Here is a 17,009-nt window from a genome sequence, read left to right as displayed (position 1 = left end):
CGATTGAGGTCCTTTAGGTCATATAGCTTTTCAACTGTTTCAGTTCTCATTGACGCTCAAATATTCGGATACGAGCGTTCAGGATGAAGAAAACACAGAAAAGCGCATCTGATGAATGATCATTTATAAAGTATTCTTTTCTTTTTTGGTTGACAATTGAAAGTCTTCATTTAGTAAATAGATTCTTTTATTTCGCTAGGTTGCTGGTTTAATGACATTACCCAATATCTCATTTTATTCATAGAGCACAAATGTAGCATGCATATTTAGGGCGATAAAATGATAATAATTCTACACGAAGACACCCTGTTTTTCACGACGAAGTTAGCAGAATGGTAACGAGACAGGGTGCATCAATAGGATACTATTATGCGAAAGTTGTATGTAAAATCGTATATACTAATTAGATATATGAAGTAAGGTATGAGTGCAACTAAGACAACTCTCCATCCAAGTAATACTTACTTGCAGGAAGCGACACATGTGTTTTTATATGATTTCCCATTAACGCCACAAACAGGATTATAGTCTCGTGGACATTCACATTTCTTACATGGACATTTTCCTGTACAGGATACAGGCACTTTTCTTAAATACAATCAAGTCTTACATTTAACAACAATACAACTAAAAACAAAGTTACTAAATTATAATCCTGGTACCTTTGATAACTATTTGCATTTCAAATATAACACCATTTATATTTTGTTCTTTTTATAATGTGTGTATTTGTTTTTATTGTAGATGAATTAACAGCCTTCAGTTTTAATATTTCCAGTCATTTGGTTATTCGGGTGTCTAAATAATTAAGAGGCAGATACATGTAACCTCGTTTTGTCACTTGTCAAAATGAATTGTGCTACATTCGACATGTCGAGGCCTTATATGGCTGGCTATAGGTTAGTGACCTATAGACAAACTTCTATATCATGTGATGTCTTGTGGATATGTTTTTCATTCGGAATCATACAACATCTTTCATATTCACATGTGTACGTACAAGATAATTCTTTTTTATGTTTTGCCATGATGGATACCTCCCGGTGCCTTTATCTATTTGTGGAGATTACTGTACATTTGTTTTATTTCATTTAACACATTCGTCCCTCTTATTATGTAACTTGTTAATAACCACTTGTTCAATTCACAAGAAAATGTTGCTCACGTGAATTTAACATGAAATTTACGTGAAAAATGTCTATGAAATTCAACTCAAATGAACTTCTACATGAAAATGTTCATGTCAACTTCATGTGAATTGAGATCAACTTGAATCGCATGTGAAATTTCTCATGAAATTTAAAAAAAAAAAGAAGATATTTTTCATTATTTTGATTAAATTAAAAATTTAAATGTTATTTGAACAGGATATGGGGTATTCAATACACTTACAATATATATTATAGCCAAATAACCTTAGTGTGTAGGTAAAGTTAATATCTTTGGTTAGGTTGCTTGCTAGCTGAACTGCGAAGTCAGTATGAGGTTGGGTATGCTACCCTCCCTTATGAGTACACTAGTCTGACAGATAACCGATTTTTCTGTCTGTAGTACTAGACTCCTCGGAAAGGATGGTACTATACCTAACCTAATGATGATTTCACGGCCCCAATATTACCTTTACTTACACACTCAGGTCATTTTGGTGTATAGCAAAACACCCGATGCTTAATTGATTAAGTATAGCGTCGATTCTGTTTGGTTTTCATAATCAAAACAATATATACTGTATCTTGAAAAAATAACCAGAAGTCAAACATTGCCCGAGATTTCGGGTCAAACATTGCACGATATATTACGATGAGCTTAGCAGAATGGTAAAGGTACATGATGTTCCGATGAGATGCTGATATCATGCTAAGGTTTTATGTAAATGGTATACTATTATACAACTTACTTGCAGGAAGCGACACACGTGTTTTTATATGATTTACCATTAGCGCCACAAACAGGATTATATTCTCGAGGACATTCACATTTCTTACATGGACATTTTTCTGTACAGGATACAGGCACTTTTCTTAAATACAATAAACTCTTATATTTAACAACATCATTACTGGAAACAAAGTTTGCATTTCAAATATAACAACATTTTTTTTTTTCATTTTCATAATGTGTGCATTTGTTTTTAATTTAGATGAATTTCAAACTGATTCGAAAGATTCCTTTTAAACAAATGCATTGACCTGTGTTTTCCATTTTCTATGATTTTATTTTATCCCATTGGTTTTGGTCTTTCCCGTATGAAATATCAACCTTCAGTTATAAATATGTCCAGTCTGTTGGATCTTCTTGTGCCTAAATAATTAAATATATATCAAGGCATAATACCTCGTTTTGTCGCTTGTCGGAATAAACTGTTTAACATTTGTCGTCGAGGCCTAATAAAGTTTGCTATATAGGATGGATTTGCTAATTGTTGAAGTAAGTACGGTGATCTTTAGACACAGTGCTAACTTCTACGCCTTTTGGTTCTGGTTGAAAGGTGTGTCATCTGGAATCATACATCTTTTCATACTTATATGTGTACGTATACGATAGTTTGTTTCATGTTTTGCCATGATGGAAACCTCTCAATGCCTTTCACTTTAACTATTTATTGAGTTGGATTAGAGTACAATTTGGATTAATACAATATTCCTGTTAATCATGTAACTTGTCTATAACCAATTATTTAATAGCTTAAAAGAGTACTTGAACCGAGTGTCTCTATTAAAGAGTTAAAATCAATCTTTTAGTTTTTTTATAGTTCAATTTCTTTTCACTATATCAAACAACCGCCACAATTCAAAGGCCAAAATTTCAACAGACTATGTTATGTCAGAAAGACACTAACATCATGTACATTTGTGGTTACATCAGACATAAGTTTCTAGAAAATAAGAAATACGATATTAAGGAAATAATTGGAAAAAGACAAAGATGGACAGGAAACTCCATATAGTAGTACATAAAAGAGAATATACGAAAGGAAAATGACACACAACAGACAACTTGAGAAATGAAAACAACCTACTTAAAACACAAGGGAGCACAAGGGCAACAGAAGGCTAAGTATAGTTCTTGTTCAAGCAGCGACACTTTGTTTTATTTAACTTTAAAACAATACATAAATAAAATGATAAAACTTATAAAAAGATAGTAACCAAATATTAGACATTTTGAAATAACCAATTTTCATTCTTACTACATTTGTATACATGGTATTTTTGAAATATCAATTGCGAGTTCCAATATAACTTTTTTTGGTGGCGTTCCAACATACGCACGATGTCTGTTCAAGAAAAATCCTGATACTCTATAAATCAGATAGTATTTGTCATGCATGTGTGGTTTTAATATCTGAAACAATAGTTTTTCATTCTTTGACATAATAACTGGAATCATTATATCTTAATAATATTAAGCATTACAGAAGATTTAACGATGAGCTTAGCAGGGTGTTAAAGACACACGATGTACCGATTAGACGTTTAGTTTTTATCTAAAAATAGAAATATACTTATACTTACTTGCATAAAGCGATACATGTGTTTTTATATGATTTACCATTAGCACCACAAACAGGATTATATTCACGAGGACATTCACATTGTTTACAGGGACATTTCCCTGTACAGGATACAGCCACTTTTCTTAAATATAATTAAAATCACTAGGTTAAAGACAGGCAAAAGATACCAGAAGGAACATTCAAACTCATACGTTGAAAATAAACTGACAACATCATGGATTAAAAGAAAAAGACAAACAAACAGATAGACAGACAGACAAACAGTAGAATACAAACATAACATAGAAAACTAAAGATTTGCCAACATGTACCCCACCAAACGATGAGGGTGGTGATAGGTGCTTAGGAAAGGTGAGTAGATCCTACTCCACATGTAGCACCCTTGTGTTGCTCGTGTACAAACCCAGATATACGTCTTATTCGGCAATTCTTATTTGGGGAAAGGAGGACTGGATAATAGTTACAACAATTGGCACATATCTGCTGTTATTTGTAAAACGAATATTCCATAACGGTCAGCCATCTTGTGAAAATTTAAAATTTACGAAGGAATGATTTCAACTTCACCACTTCACTTTAAAGTCTTGGTAACTCTAGTCACACAGTGAATAAAAAATTGATGGCAAATATTTCCTTGTTTGGTTTATACGATGTATACATTTTGTACCTTGACATATGAAAATGTAGCATAGGCACTTGACTACTAATAAAAACACCTGCATGTTGCTTTTTGTGTGTATTGGCGGCCTTTGGTTGATATCTGCTCTTTTGTCAGGATATTGATTCTTGACTCATTTCCCGATTCTAATATATATATTCCTTACAGTTAAGCACCGATTTGGACTCAGCTCACAGACACTAAAAGGGACACATGTGCATCACGTGACAACATTTGCTGTGTTCTTGTCCCTTTGACGCATACCACACATCTTATTTAGTTACCATTCACATACACACTTTTCCCGAAATCAATTTTTGACATGACGTTCACTAGTATATCTTCTTACAAATATATACTCACGCGCATTTTGCATAGCATTCATTTGAATATTGTTTTCCATTGGTCCCACAGACTGGTGCTATGTCAGCCGGACATTCACAACATGGACATTTGTGGTTACATGATACTTTTACGTTTCTAAAAAATCAGAAAGAAAAATTACGAAAATGGTATTCAAAACTAAGTGTAAGTTTTAGAAAGGCAGACAAAACTAAAGCTAAAATAATCAGAAACAAAAACAAAAATAACACTTTACATAGAGAAAAAAAGAATTGAGGACAAAAATACAACAGATTCAGCTCCCATTGCAACACTCGTCGTTTTAGGTAAACATAGCGAAAAAGCTTGATACCATAACTGATGGGCATATTTGACATTAGCGACATTGAGCCATACATTATGGATCTTCGGAAAATTCCGTAAACTCCTGGCCAATAAAAATAGATTAGAACAAGAATTGTATTCTTATATGACATGTTTCTTTCGCTTTATAAACATACACATGCTCGAAATAAAACTGATTTGCACATGCGTCTTTTTTTTCCAAATGATCCTGCATTAAGATATTTCATTAAAGGGCAGTAGCTAGTAGAGATAGAAGGAATGTAAAACGCGATTGTTTTTGTTCAATTATTAATGAAAGTGAATTAGAGAAATGCTCATTCCCTTTTAGCGGTCAGTATGGTTCAATTTTGTATTAATAAGATGATGATGAATTTGTCACTTGCAAGTGAATAATTCGACCTCATTGAATCCGTATTCATATGAACTTCAATTTAACCCCTTAGCAAGAGACGAATAACGCATGCACTGTCCGTGTTCAGTTATTTTTAAAAAGGAAAAGAATGTCAACATTAAAAGTGAAACCAAGGTTAATCATTTGATTTACTAGTTCGACCCACAAAAAAAAATCATTCTTATACAGGTAAAACAATGATTGACATATATTTTTCATCTATAATATGAAATTAAACAGACCTAGAATTATCCAACTGCACGAGTTTATATATCTATTTATGAATGTCAACTCGATAGTTATTAGATGGCGTCTAGACTTTAAAAAAAAACACACGAAACGAAACTACATTTTATCGAGCCCATGCCTAGTAAATTGTTTGTTTTTGACTTTTTGTAATTTGGATGAATGATTTAGATTGTTATAAATCAAATATGAGAATTAAAGTCAAATCGGTGAACATGAATTTGACAGCTTGTGCCCAAAATGATGTACATGTTGTTACTAATACATATAATTGACATATTTGACCTAGATACAGCAACGTTCATGTTGACTGTTCAAAAAGCCTCCCTCTGAAAAACTCAATGCATGTAGTCTTCTTGTTTAAAACAAAAAAGGGAGGTCCATGGAAGAACCTACACAAACGCTCTACATTCTTACCCATCGGACATTGATATTACCGTAATTGTCCTAATCAGAATCGAGATAATTGAAGTTTACAAAAGTAGTACGTAGTCGTAACGATATACTTCTCGAAAGTAAAATGAAAGTTGAGGTCAGTTTTCATTAACATTATTTCGTTTATAAGTAGCAATGTTTATTCTAAAAAAAATTATCTTGAGGCTCATTTGTACTCTTATTTACACAAGTAATTCATCAATAGTGTTGGTTACATCGTTGGGTTGTACCGATCAAGTTGACAACAGGTTGTTAGTGTGTGTAATACCACCAGCTCATAGTATCACTGGGGTAAAGCTGATGACCGTACTGCATTCACGGTCATCCCAAGATGTCGGACGAAAAATTAGGTCAGTATATGTATTGTCTGTTAAAGTGTTTCTATATCATTTTCTTAACACAACATACATTGGTGCGATGTAAATGTATAAAAGACTCACATGGAAATCACAAATTGCTAGCGAGAAATTTGTATGAAAGAGGAAATTCTATTTGAAAAAATTGCTAAGATGACCGTAAATCATCATCAAAATATTTTCAAGATGACCGTAACATATAACAAGGATGACCGTAATTAGTAAAAAGATGACTGTCAAGTCTAAATAATATCCGTATTTGTATTACCCTTTTTGTATCAAATAATTAATCGTGTTGCAATTGGTATAAAACGAATTTGTAAGAGAGTATTATCCTATAGGTAGAAGAAAATAAGACGTGCTTCAAATACATTAATAATGTGGCGGGGTTAAACATGTTAGCGGGATTCCAACCTTCCCTCTTACTGTCCTTGGGACAGTGGTATAACACTAAAACAAAAGAACGAACTATAAAAATCAGTTGAAAAAGGCTTAACTCATCAGAAAGATGTATGTTTCATTATAATACGTTATTCTGATTGGCTAACTGCACATCACGTGTTATTCTTTAAGCAATTGCATTACACAATAAAACTTATTATTCTTGATAACACGGGTCCCACAATAAAGTGCACAGGTAGTGAAATAAAAAAAAATAGATAAAATTCGTGTTTTCATGATCCTAGCTAAAAACTATAATTATAAGTATTGAATGCTTCTTTTTGGATTCCAACCTTCCCTCTTACTGTCCTTGGGACAGTGGTATAACACTAAAACAAAAGAACGAACTATAAAAATCAGTTGAAAAAGGCTTAACTCATCAGAAAGATGTATGTTTCATTATAATACGTTATTCTGATTGGCTAACTGCACATCACGTGTTATTCTTTAAGCAATTGCATTACACAATAAAACTTATTATTCTTGATAACACGGGTCCCACAATAAAGTGCACAGGTAGTGAAATAAAAAAAAATAGATAAAATTCGTGTTTTCATGATCCTAGCTAAAAACTATAATTATAAGTATTGAATGCTTCTTTTTGTAACTTCATTGGGTTGTAAAAGCGTTGACCGAAGTACATTTTGTATGAAGCGCGGAAATGCTTCTTTTTGTAACTTCATAGGGTTGTAAAAGCGTTGACCGTGCGCACATTTTTAGAATGAAACGCTTCCTCGCTTCATACAAAATGTAGTTCGGTAAAAGCTTTACACCCCAATGAAGTTACAAAAAGAAGCATTCAATTCTTAAATAATAGATCCACCCTTTTAAAATGCCAATGTATGTACATCCATTGATATTATATCGTTTCAACTATCATTGCAAATGTTCTTTATTTCAGATGGTACGAATAGCGTATAACAAGGGGGAACCTTGTCAAATTGTATAAATAGAAATGTAATAACATATCAAGACAAATTAAGGTTTTAATCTGCTTCCTCTGGAACCATACACATGGGCTCGATAACCGGATATTCATATTATTCATATGTTTAATTAATGTTTTTTTTTCTTTCTTAAATTGACGCTGTCAATTTGTATTAAAATTTTAGTGTCCTCATCAATTAATATCACAACTTACTATCAGTGTCATTAACTCAAAATACGGCAAATAGTACAAAAGAAATTGATAAAACATACATGTATTTATTTCCGCTCCCCAAGCCCCTATTGAGACAAACTCAACAAAAAGCTATGAATACCGATACGGATTTTTCTTAGAATTAACGGTCATCCTTTAAATGTTACGGTCATCTATTATAAATTACGGTCATCTTTAACCAATCACGGTCACCCTTGTTATGAATCGCTGATCATGTTACGGTCATCTCGATTATGATTTACGGTCATCTTAGCGATTTTTTCAAATCCAATTTTCTCTTTCATACACATTTTTGTGTAGTAATTTGTGATTTTCGTGTGAATATTTTATAAATTTACATCGTGCAAATGTATGCTTAGTAAAGAAAATGATAAAGAAACACTTTAGGCAGCAACCATTTGATTTTCTGGGGGGGCTATGTTTTTTTTTTCTGTACAAACTTTTTTTTTCGCCTGTGGCGAAAAACAATCTATTTTTTTCGCGACAAGTCGAAAACAATTATTTTCTTTCAATTTTAGCATTACATATAGTGGCAGCTGAGGGTGAAACAAACAATTTTTTTTTTCTCAGAATCAAAAACAAATTTTTTTTCTCCAAAAACTGGAAACAAACTTTTTTTTCCAAAAAAAACCATAGCCCCCCCCCCCCAGAAAATCAAATGGTTGCTGCCTTAACAGACAATACAGATACTGACCTAATTTTTCATCCGACATCTTGGGTTAACCGTGAATGCAGTTACGGTCATCAGCTTTACCCCAGTGAGTATATCACATCCGGTCGCATACAAAAATATGTAGAAAAACATTTTCCGTTGAATTTAACAGCTGTAGGTAATTAATCTTACATTTCATTGCAGTAAAACATTTCTATGTCATAAACAAATATATTTGGTATTTCAAAGCACCATTTTTTTTATTTCGGGTTTCTATAGAATATTTTGGAATTTTGAGGCTACATTGTTACTAAAGCTTATAGTACTGGAAAGGATAAAACTTTACTCATGCCAAGTATTTCTTTATTTGAACCAAAGATAAATTCCGTATAGTTTTTAAGAGTGCAAATTTAACAAAGACTAATAGTGGAGATGGTGGTATTACACTTTTGTAAATTGATATTGTGTAAATTGTCATTCACAATACAAACGGTTAGTTCAGCAAACGAATTAAATCATTCATAAATAGTTACAGTACATGCATGTTTCAGAAGAATCCGTTATTTTGATTAAATAACAACGCTTGTTCGTCATACTAGAATTCACCTTCATAGCCGAATGAAATTTAAAATTCATGTTCACACGTGTTATCAAGAAAAAAGTGCACAGGTTATTTAAAAAAAGAAATGATAAAAAATCGTTTTCTATTACCATAGTGAAAAAACCATGACCGTGTGCACATCTTTATATGAAGCGCCAACATGTACTTCGGTCAACGCTTTTACACCCCAATGAATTTACAAAAAGAAGCATTCAATTGTTAATTCAAGAAAAACGCCTGATAACGATAGAGTATGCGTGTTTTTTTCTTCATCAAAACAATATTGTTTTTTCCTTGACAACTAACCGGAAGCATAAAAAATATTGCTGGTCACACATTGCTGGTAAGAACAAGGATTATACCGATGACATGTCATTAACATGAGAAGATTTTTGTTAAAGATATAAACTTCAACTTACTTGCAGGAAGCGACACATGTGTTTTTATAAGATTTACCATCCGCGCCACAAACAGGATTATATTCTTTAGGGCATTGACATGTCTTACATGGACATTTTCCTGTACATGATACAGGCACTTTTCTAAAATACAATTAAATCCGGATTAAGCATAGTCGATAACACGGTGATTAAAAGTTAATAACAGATCTGTCTTTGTTTCTGTTTAATTTGTACATACAGCAGTTATAAACACGTGGCTATATATGACACCTGCCTATTGCATGTATTATTGACCGAGATTGTTGAAGGCTGCATTTTGCCCTTGAGAAGTCATTTTGTCAGTTTTGTCGATGGGTGGATGTCTCTTTGATGTGTACTCAACATCTTGTTTTAATCAAAACTGTATTCAGAATATACAATCTTCTGCCTTCTGTGTAAGTTTTTTTTGAAATTCATCATACTCTACCGCAAGCAACATAAACAACAACATGTTATGATATTATAGACTGATGCTTACTTACTTAAAAAAAGAAAATTTGAACACAAACATTAAAGTTCTGTATACAAAGATACCTACCTACAATCCGCTTTACACCTATTGATATATGTTTTACCGTTGGCACCACAAACAGGTTTAAACTGTAGACTACATCGGCAAGGAGGCTTCACTTTTTTGTATGATCCATAAGGGCATGGACAGCGCATGTAACACTTTGTTTTAACCTCTCTAAAAGTACAAGATGTAGTTTACGTTCGAGAATCTTTATTTTGATATGATTATATCTACATGTATATGATACATTTATGAAGAACATAGCCGAAGGGTGCATTGTAATACTTTTTTGGAGAAGACGTTACTAAGTTAAAAAAAAAACCTGTGTCTAATCCATTTGTCATTTTTTAACAATAAAAAATGTTTAAACTATTGTAATACTACATATTTTTATGTGAGCATGTATAATCATGTACCTTTAGTGTTTATATTCAATACAATTTAGATTTAATGCAATATTTCTACAATTGTTATATACCTCTATTTGGTATTTCTGGTTACCGGAAATGTAGGACATAATTTAGTCTGTTTTGTTTTTTTTGTATTTTACGGGACTGTATACCTTTTTTATGTTTGTCGGCGGCGAACAGTTAGTGTCGTCTGCCATACATGTGTTTGTTAAATGGCAGTCAAATAAAATTTGGATAACGAAAAGCGTGACTTCAATCCCATAGTCCCCCCAGACAACAAAAAGGATTGAGGCCCACGACATGGTGGAGGACTTAAAAAGGCTTTAAGCGTAAATATTGCTTTTATTTGTGATATAATTTTTGGTGAACATTATTTTTTTTGCGAACACGTGGTAGTGGACAAAATGGACGGCAATGAGCCAAAATCAACTAAACAAGCAGATCCATAGGCTGGAGTCCTCACAGACAAGTTTTCCCTTTGATTATATGCTCGTAATTTTGAGTGATAGTAAAGCAAGATTTTTACAGAATGAAGTTAATTCGAGGACAGAAAGGAAAATTCAGTGGTGGTTTAAAAGTGGTGCATCCGCGAACGACCAATTACAGTACCTTAAAGACAATTTGGAGCTTAAATTACAGATACATCCTAAAATAATACTTTATGTTTGGCTAGGAACGTGTGATCTCACAACAAAAAATGGTAAATTTATTTCTTTGAAATCAAGAGATAATTCAAATGTTAATCAATTGACACAAATTTTCAAAGAAATTCATGCTTTTATATCAGATTTTCCGACGGTAAAACTTGCCTTTCTGGAATTACCGTACTATTCAATTTTTCATTGGAATGCCTATAAAAACCATGCTAATCCTGAACCGTTCAAAAATGACGATCACTTGCTGATTGAACAAATTGATGCAGTCAACAGTTTTATAAGTGAAACAAACATGTTACTACGAAAATATTCACCAAAATTTAATTGTGACATCCAGAATTGTAGGAAAAGCTCGGGCAGTAACCCCAGATACACATACAAATTTTATAACTTTTTTATTGACGGAATACATCCTTGTCCAGCTCTTGCCAGACTGTGGCTACTCAGAATTTGTGAATTGTCACAAAAGGACTGCATTTAAGCATGAATTATTGGGAACTTCAGAAAATATAATTCGGTGATAATTGTATCGCCAGTACTACCTACATGTACAGTGTTGTTTCTTAAATTTTTCTCACATTAAGCCATGATTTCATTTTTTTTCATGTTAATTTGCCTTCACATAGTTTTCCTTGTTTTGGTGTAATTGCATCGCTAAACAGAAATTACACTCCTTTTAAAAATAGCAAAGGTTGCGTGCTTTATAAAGTGATGATTGCATCGCTAAACCGAAATTACATGTCGTTTAACAATAGCATGGATTGGATTTCTTACAACATTTAGTTTCGAGCTTTATAAAGTGATGATTGCATCGCTCAAATTATTTACACTTCGTTAATTAATACCTATGGTGGGACTTTTGAGGAAGATAAATATATATATATATATATATATAAGAAAATTTTTTAAAAGATAAAAACGGTTTCAATGCATCACTTATATATTGCTGTTTTGGTGATGATTGCATCGCTAAACTAAAATAACATTCGATTGCGGGATTTAGACAGTTTATTTAAACTATGCAGAAGGACTTAATCTTCTTGATTTGTGACGTTTTTTGTTGATGATTGCATCGCTAAACTTACATACCTTAGATCGCGAGATGTGATCAGTTGCAGTTATACCCTGATTTTCAGCTATGGACTATACAGAAGGACATACTCGTTTTTGGTGATGATAGCATCGCTGTTATTGCATTGTACTAATGTCAAATGTACTTTTATTTACTGTTATTTTCGTATGATATTACGATTGATGGTTGTTATTTTTTCTTAAAGGTATGCATTTCTATCATATGTTACATTCAAAAAGTATATATATATCATGAAGCTAGATAAGGCATTATTATGAACTAGATGTGTTACATGCAACAGAATTGAAAAGTTTTTCAAATACTTGCGAAAGTTTTTCTCAGTTGAATTTATAACGGTGTACAGAGTGTTAGTGTCTGCTAGAGTGAAAGCCTGTACATTTTCTATAACATTGTTTATTGAGACTGAGAGTGTATGTATAAATGTATATCAAAATTATTTCACGTGAACTTTTGGCTAGTTATATAAGAGTGTGTGATAGTGTTATACTAGATTGTGTTATTCAAAATAATTGTATTCAGAGTTTCGGGTCTCTACTAGCATCACTGTGATCAGAGCACAAATTGTCACCAATGATAGCAAACTTAAGAGTTGAGTCAACTTTATGAAAATTTATATTCATCTTATATATGATATAGTATATATGCAAGTACAAACAAAACTGTGTCCATGTACGGAGTTAGTATTGCCAGAGTGAGAAAGGGTGTATACAAATTTGAAATGTATTTTTTATTATTATTATTATTGTATTATGTTATATTGCTGTCTGCATTTCCAGTGACCAGACCAAAATTTTTCAAATTTTATATTTGGGCGGGGGATGTTATATACCTCTATTTGGTATTTCTGATTACCGGAAATGTAGGACATAATTTAGTCTGTTTTTTGTATTTTACGGGACTGTATACCTTTTTTATGTTTGTCGGCGGCGAACAGTTAGTGTCGTCTGCCATACATGTGTTTGTTAAATGGCAGATAAATAAAATTTGGATAACGAAAAGCGTGACTTCAATCCCATAGTCCCCCCAGACAACAAAAAGGATTGAGGCCCACGACACAATGCATACACAAAAAAATTGCAATAACAGATGTTTTGTCATTCTGGTACACATATTCAAAATAAATAACTCATTGTGACAAGGTTGCATGAATATAGTGCATTCACAATCAAGATAAACATATGTTTGATATGTTTGTTTTCTATAATTATAATGTGACATATGTGCGCAACATTAGTTCCAGTATGGTATACATACATTTGCAAAAAATTTCGATCCTGAATAGCTTTCATAATTGTAAATAATTGGAAACACATTAGTGCCAATATACCTTACATGCGCAATATTGGCCAACTATTACTTTAAGAAAAACACACTTACGCACATTTGGCAAAGCATTCGTTCCAATAAGTTTTATCATCTTGCCCACAAACTTGTCGTCTCTGCTGAGAACATTTACATCCACATGGACAGGTTCCCTTACACGATACAGTAATACCTCTATAAATCATACAAATAAGAAAACAGCAAATATAAAAAAAGTGTTACTACAACAAAAAAGACAGATTTTTAAAAAGCACTGAGGCTGAATTAGGCATCATTGACACTTATTTTTACTATTTGAACTCCCATACACATAGAATAGTTTATACACAAAATATGTTTTAGTATATATTTAAAAGTCAAAAAAATAAATATTCATAATTAGAAAACAAGAAAAATTAACTGATAAATTTTCTCTTTTCAAGTTATAAAGCTTATACATCTATTGACAAAAATAATATTTTCAGGTGGAAAAGTGTATATTATTGACGACATCACATCTGTCCGTTGCCATGGACGAAATATAAATCGTCTTGATCTTTGAAAGTTACCAATTACCTAACGAATAGCCAATGGAAGTATCGCAATCTCGTCACATGGTGCTGAATAACCTACTCAAATCAATACAGTTTTCGTATCACTTTTTAATTGTCGCAGTGTGATACGAGAAATATCTCTTCACAGCAGAAATGGATAACTGGCAATAACCATAAGAGAAATAGATGTGACAACTAGTCAGGATCAAAATACGGTATATATGGGGTCAGTAAATTCCATATGGTATGAGAGCGAAGCTCGAATCCCCATATTGAATTTACTGACCCCATATATACCGTATTACGTCACTAGCACACTATGTAACGAATTTATCTTACCGACTATCTTATCATGTGAAATTTAGACTATATAGTGACCTTTCAAAATGAGCAAGTCTTCAATACTTTAGCATTTAGAAACCAGCTACTTTCGTTGATCCTACAAAAACATATGCCAACACTAACAACTTGTTAGGTTTAAATTTGTTTTATGAGTTTATTTCCATCTTAATCAACAATTTCTTCGTCTGTTGAAACCGTTAAGATTTTTGTTCAATACCGTTTTGTTTTTATAAAGGGAAGTAACACCACTACTAACCGTGTATGAAAAAAGTTCCGCCCCCTTCTTACCTAATATGGAATATAAAGGACGTAACACCACTACTAGCCGTGTATGAAATAAGCCCCGCCTTCCTACTGACCTAATATGAAATATACACGGTCTCCACGAGGATGCTTTTAACCTATCATATTCCTAGAAATGTATAAGAGGTAAGATAAAGCTAGATACTAACTTTCGTTATGCAATTCATATAGTAATGATTAACACGCCCACAGCTCGTTCATTATTATATTTGAATTACATATCTCGAGTAAATATCAAGCGAAACTAATATCTATACAAACCTATGTGATGCATGACATTCATTTTGATACGTTATCATATCTTCCCCACACACTTCCCCACTGTCAGCATTACAATCTGAAACAAAACTTGTGATAGAAAATCATTCAAATGATAATCTGAACAATGTTGCGGCTTTACACAAGACTTTTTTAATAGTTCACCTTTTAGATTTGATATGATACAAATTTCATTTGATATAGTTGGAAATGTTGAGAGCCGACACTTCCATTTTCTCTTCACTCGGCAGTGGCACCACATACATAATGATATGAACAGACTATAAGCCTTTTCCTTGTTTAGACTTGATTCTGATTTTGATAGATGCTTTAGAGTAGTAAATATGTTTTGTTGATGGCATGTTTGTGAATATAGGAATGATAGCTAAAAATAGATGATGAAGGTCATTTCTTATTTAAATCTAAATTAAGTTAAAACTTGAGGCCTTAATTTTTAAGAAAAACTTAAAATATCTTTCCATATATAAATGAGATGTATAAATTGGATAAATAGGTTTTATTTATTTCCTTCCGTCAGTTATACAGTATTCTTCTCCTTTCATGATCACAACTTCTTATATCTATATAATGTGACAGTGTTATTTTGTTTTCATGTGTGCCAGTAACCCAATAAGGGCATAATAGTGATTGTTTTCAATATATGTAAATACACATTTTGTATACAAGTAGATTCAAGGCATATTTATAGAAGCCTATATATTGTCATCGAGATGTATATAATTAGTTTTGTAGCCGTCGGGTTTCTGTCTGTATGACATATACCAGCACGAAAAGGCCACCCGCTGATTGACGCTCCGACACAAGAGCGAAACAGCAGAAGGGCCACGTTTGAGTAAATAAGAGTATCAACAGCATCTCTTTTTAAAACAAAAACCTGAGAGTTACCAGTCTATGGAATCGGTTATTTATTTGCATACCTTGGCTTGAAGCATCTATACTGGTCACAGCCATTGCTAACAATAATAATACCAACTTCATCTTCTTTAGGGTTCGTCTTTTTCAATATTTTTTCTGCAAAGGAATATCACTTACTTCAATTTGTATATTTGATCTGAAAGATTGATTGAAATAAAAATCAAAGATGTCATTAACTCACGGTCACCCCCTCACTGACAAACAGCACACCCTACATCGAGAAAAAAAAACCTTTAAAATATTTTAAAAAGATGTATCCTTGCACTTTTATTTGTGTCCTACAAAAGAGGGACGAAAGATTCCAGAGGGACAGTCAAACTCATAAATTGAAAATAAAGTTACAACGCCATGGCTAAAAATGAAAAGGACAAACAGACAAACAATAATAGTACACATGACACAACATAGAAAACTAAAGAATAAACAACACGAACCCCTACAATGTTGCCAACATGCATCGAAATTCACCAACAAGCCTTTTATGGCTGACTATTCAGTGTTGGTTTTGTTCATTGTTGAAAGTAGTATTGTGACATATGATTGATTTGTCCATGTCAGTCTACTTCTGGGTAGTAATTGTTTCATTAGTAGTTCTAAGGCATAATCTTTTTAATTTGGTTATTAATAGGATCATGTTTGCCCTCCACGTTGTGTCGTATATACTCGTGCGAATTGTTTTATATTTGTCTTTTACTGGTCTTTTATAGCTGACTATGCGGTTATTGGTTTTGTTCATTGTTGAATACCGTACGGTGACCTACAATTATAGTTGTTAACAATAACATATATGTCATTTGGTTATTTGTTGAGAGTTGTCTCATTGGCAATCATACCACATATTTTTTTTTTTTTTTTTTTTTTTTTTTTTTTTTTTTTTTATAGTAAAGCATTATTTTTAACCCCGCCATATTATGTATGTTGCTGTAATTCATTGGTTGTCGTTTGTTGTCGATACCATGTTTGATATTTAGTTTATTCGAACTATAATCCATGACGAAAATTATAACCAAGTTATCTAACATACATCTTCGTGTGTCACGAGATTGTCTAAATAT

The 17,009-nt window shown here is 32.5% G+C and overlaps 1 protein-coding gene across 1 annotated transcript; it reads right to left on the bottom strand.

Annotated features, from left to right (window-relative positions):
* Window positions 1–3,511: 3,511 nt before the first annotated feature.
* Window positions 3,512–15,990, bottom strand: LOC143048833 (uncharacterized). The gene is made up of 5 exons (XM_076222702.1): window positions 15,957–15,990; window positions 15,022–15,097; window positions 9,566–9,688; window positions 4,539–4,655; window positions 3,512–3,638 (listed from the first exon to the last, which is right to left on the bottom strand). Exons 1-5 carry the CDS (start codon window positions 15,988–15,990, stop codon window positions 3,512–3,514), a joined length of 477 nt encoding a protein of 158 aa, XP_076078817.1.
* Window positions 15,991–17,009: the final 1,019 nt, after the last annotated feature.

The sequence above is a fragment of the Mytilus galloprovincialis genome, chromosome 10, assembly GCF_965363235.1.
Source record: "Mytilus galloprovincialis chromosome 10, xbMytGall1.hap1.1, whole genome shotgun sequence".
NCBI classification, from domain to species: Eukaryota; Metazoa; Mollusca; class Bivalvia; order Mytilida; family Mytilidae; genus Mytilus; species Mytilus galloprovincialis.
The sequence above is the reverse complement of the archived record's forward strand: the minus strand, read 5'-3'. Positions and strand labels throughout refer to the sequence as shown.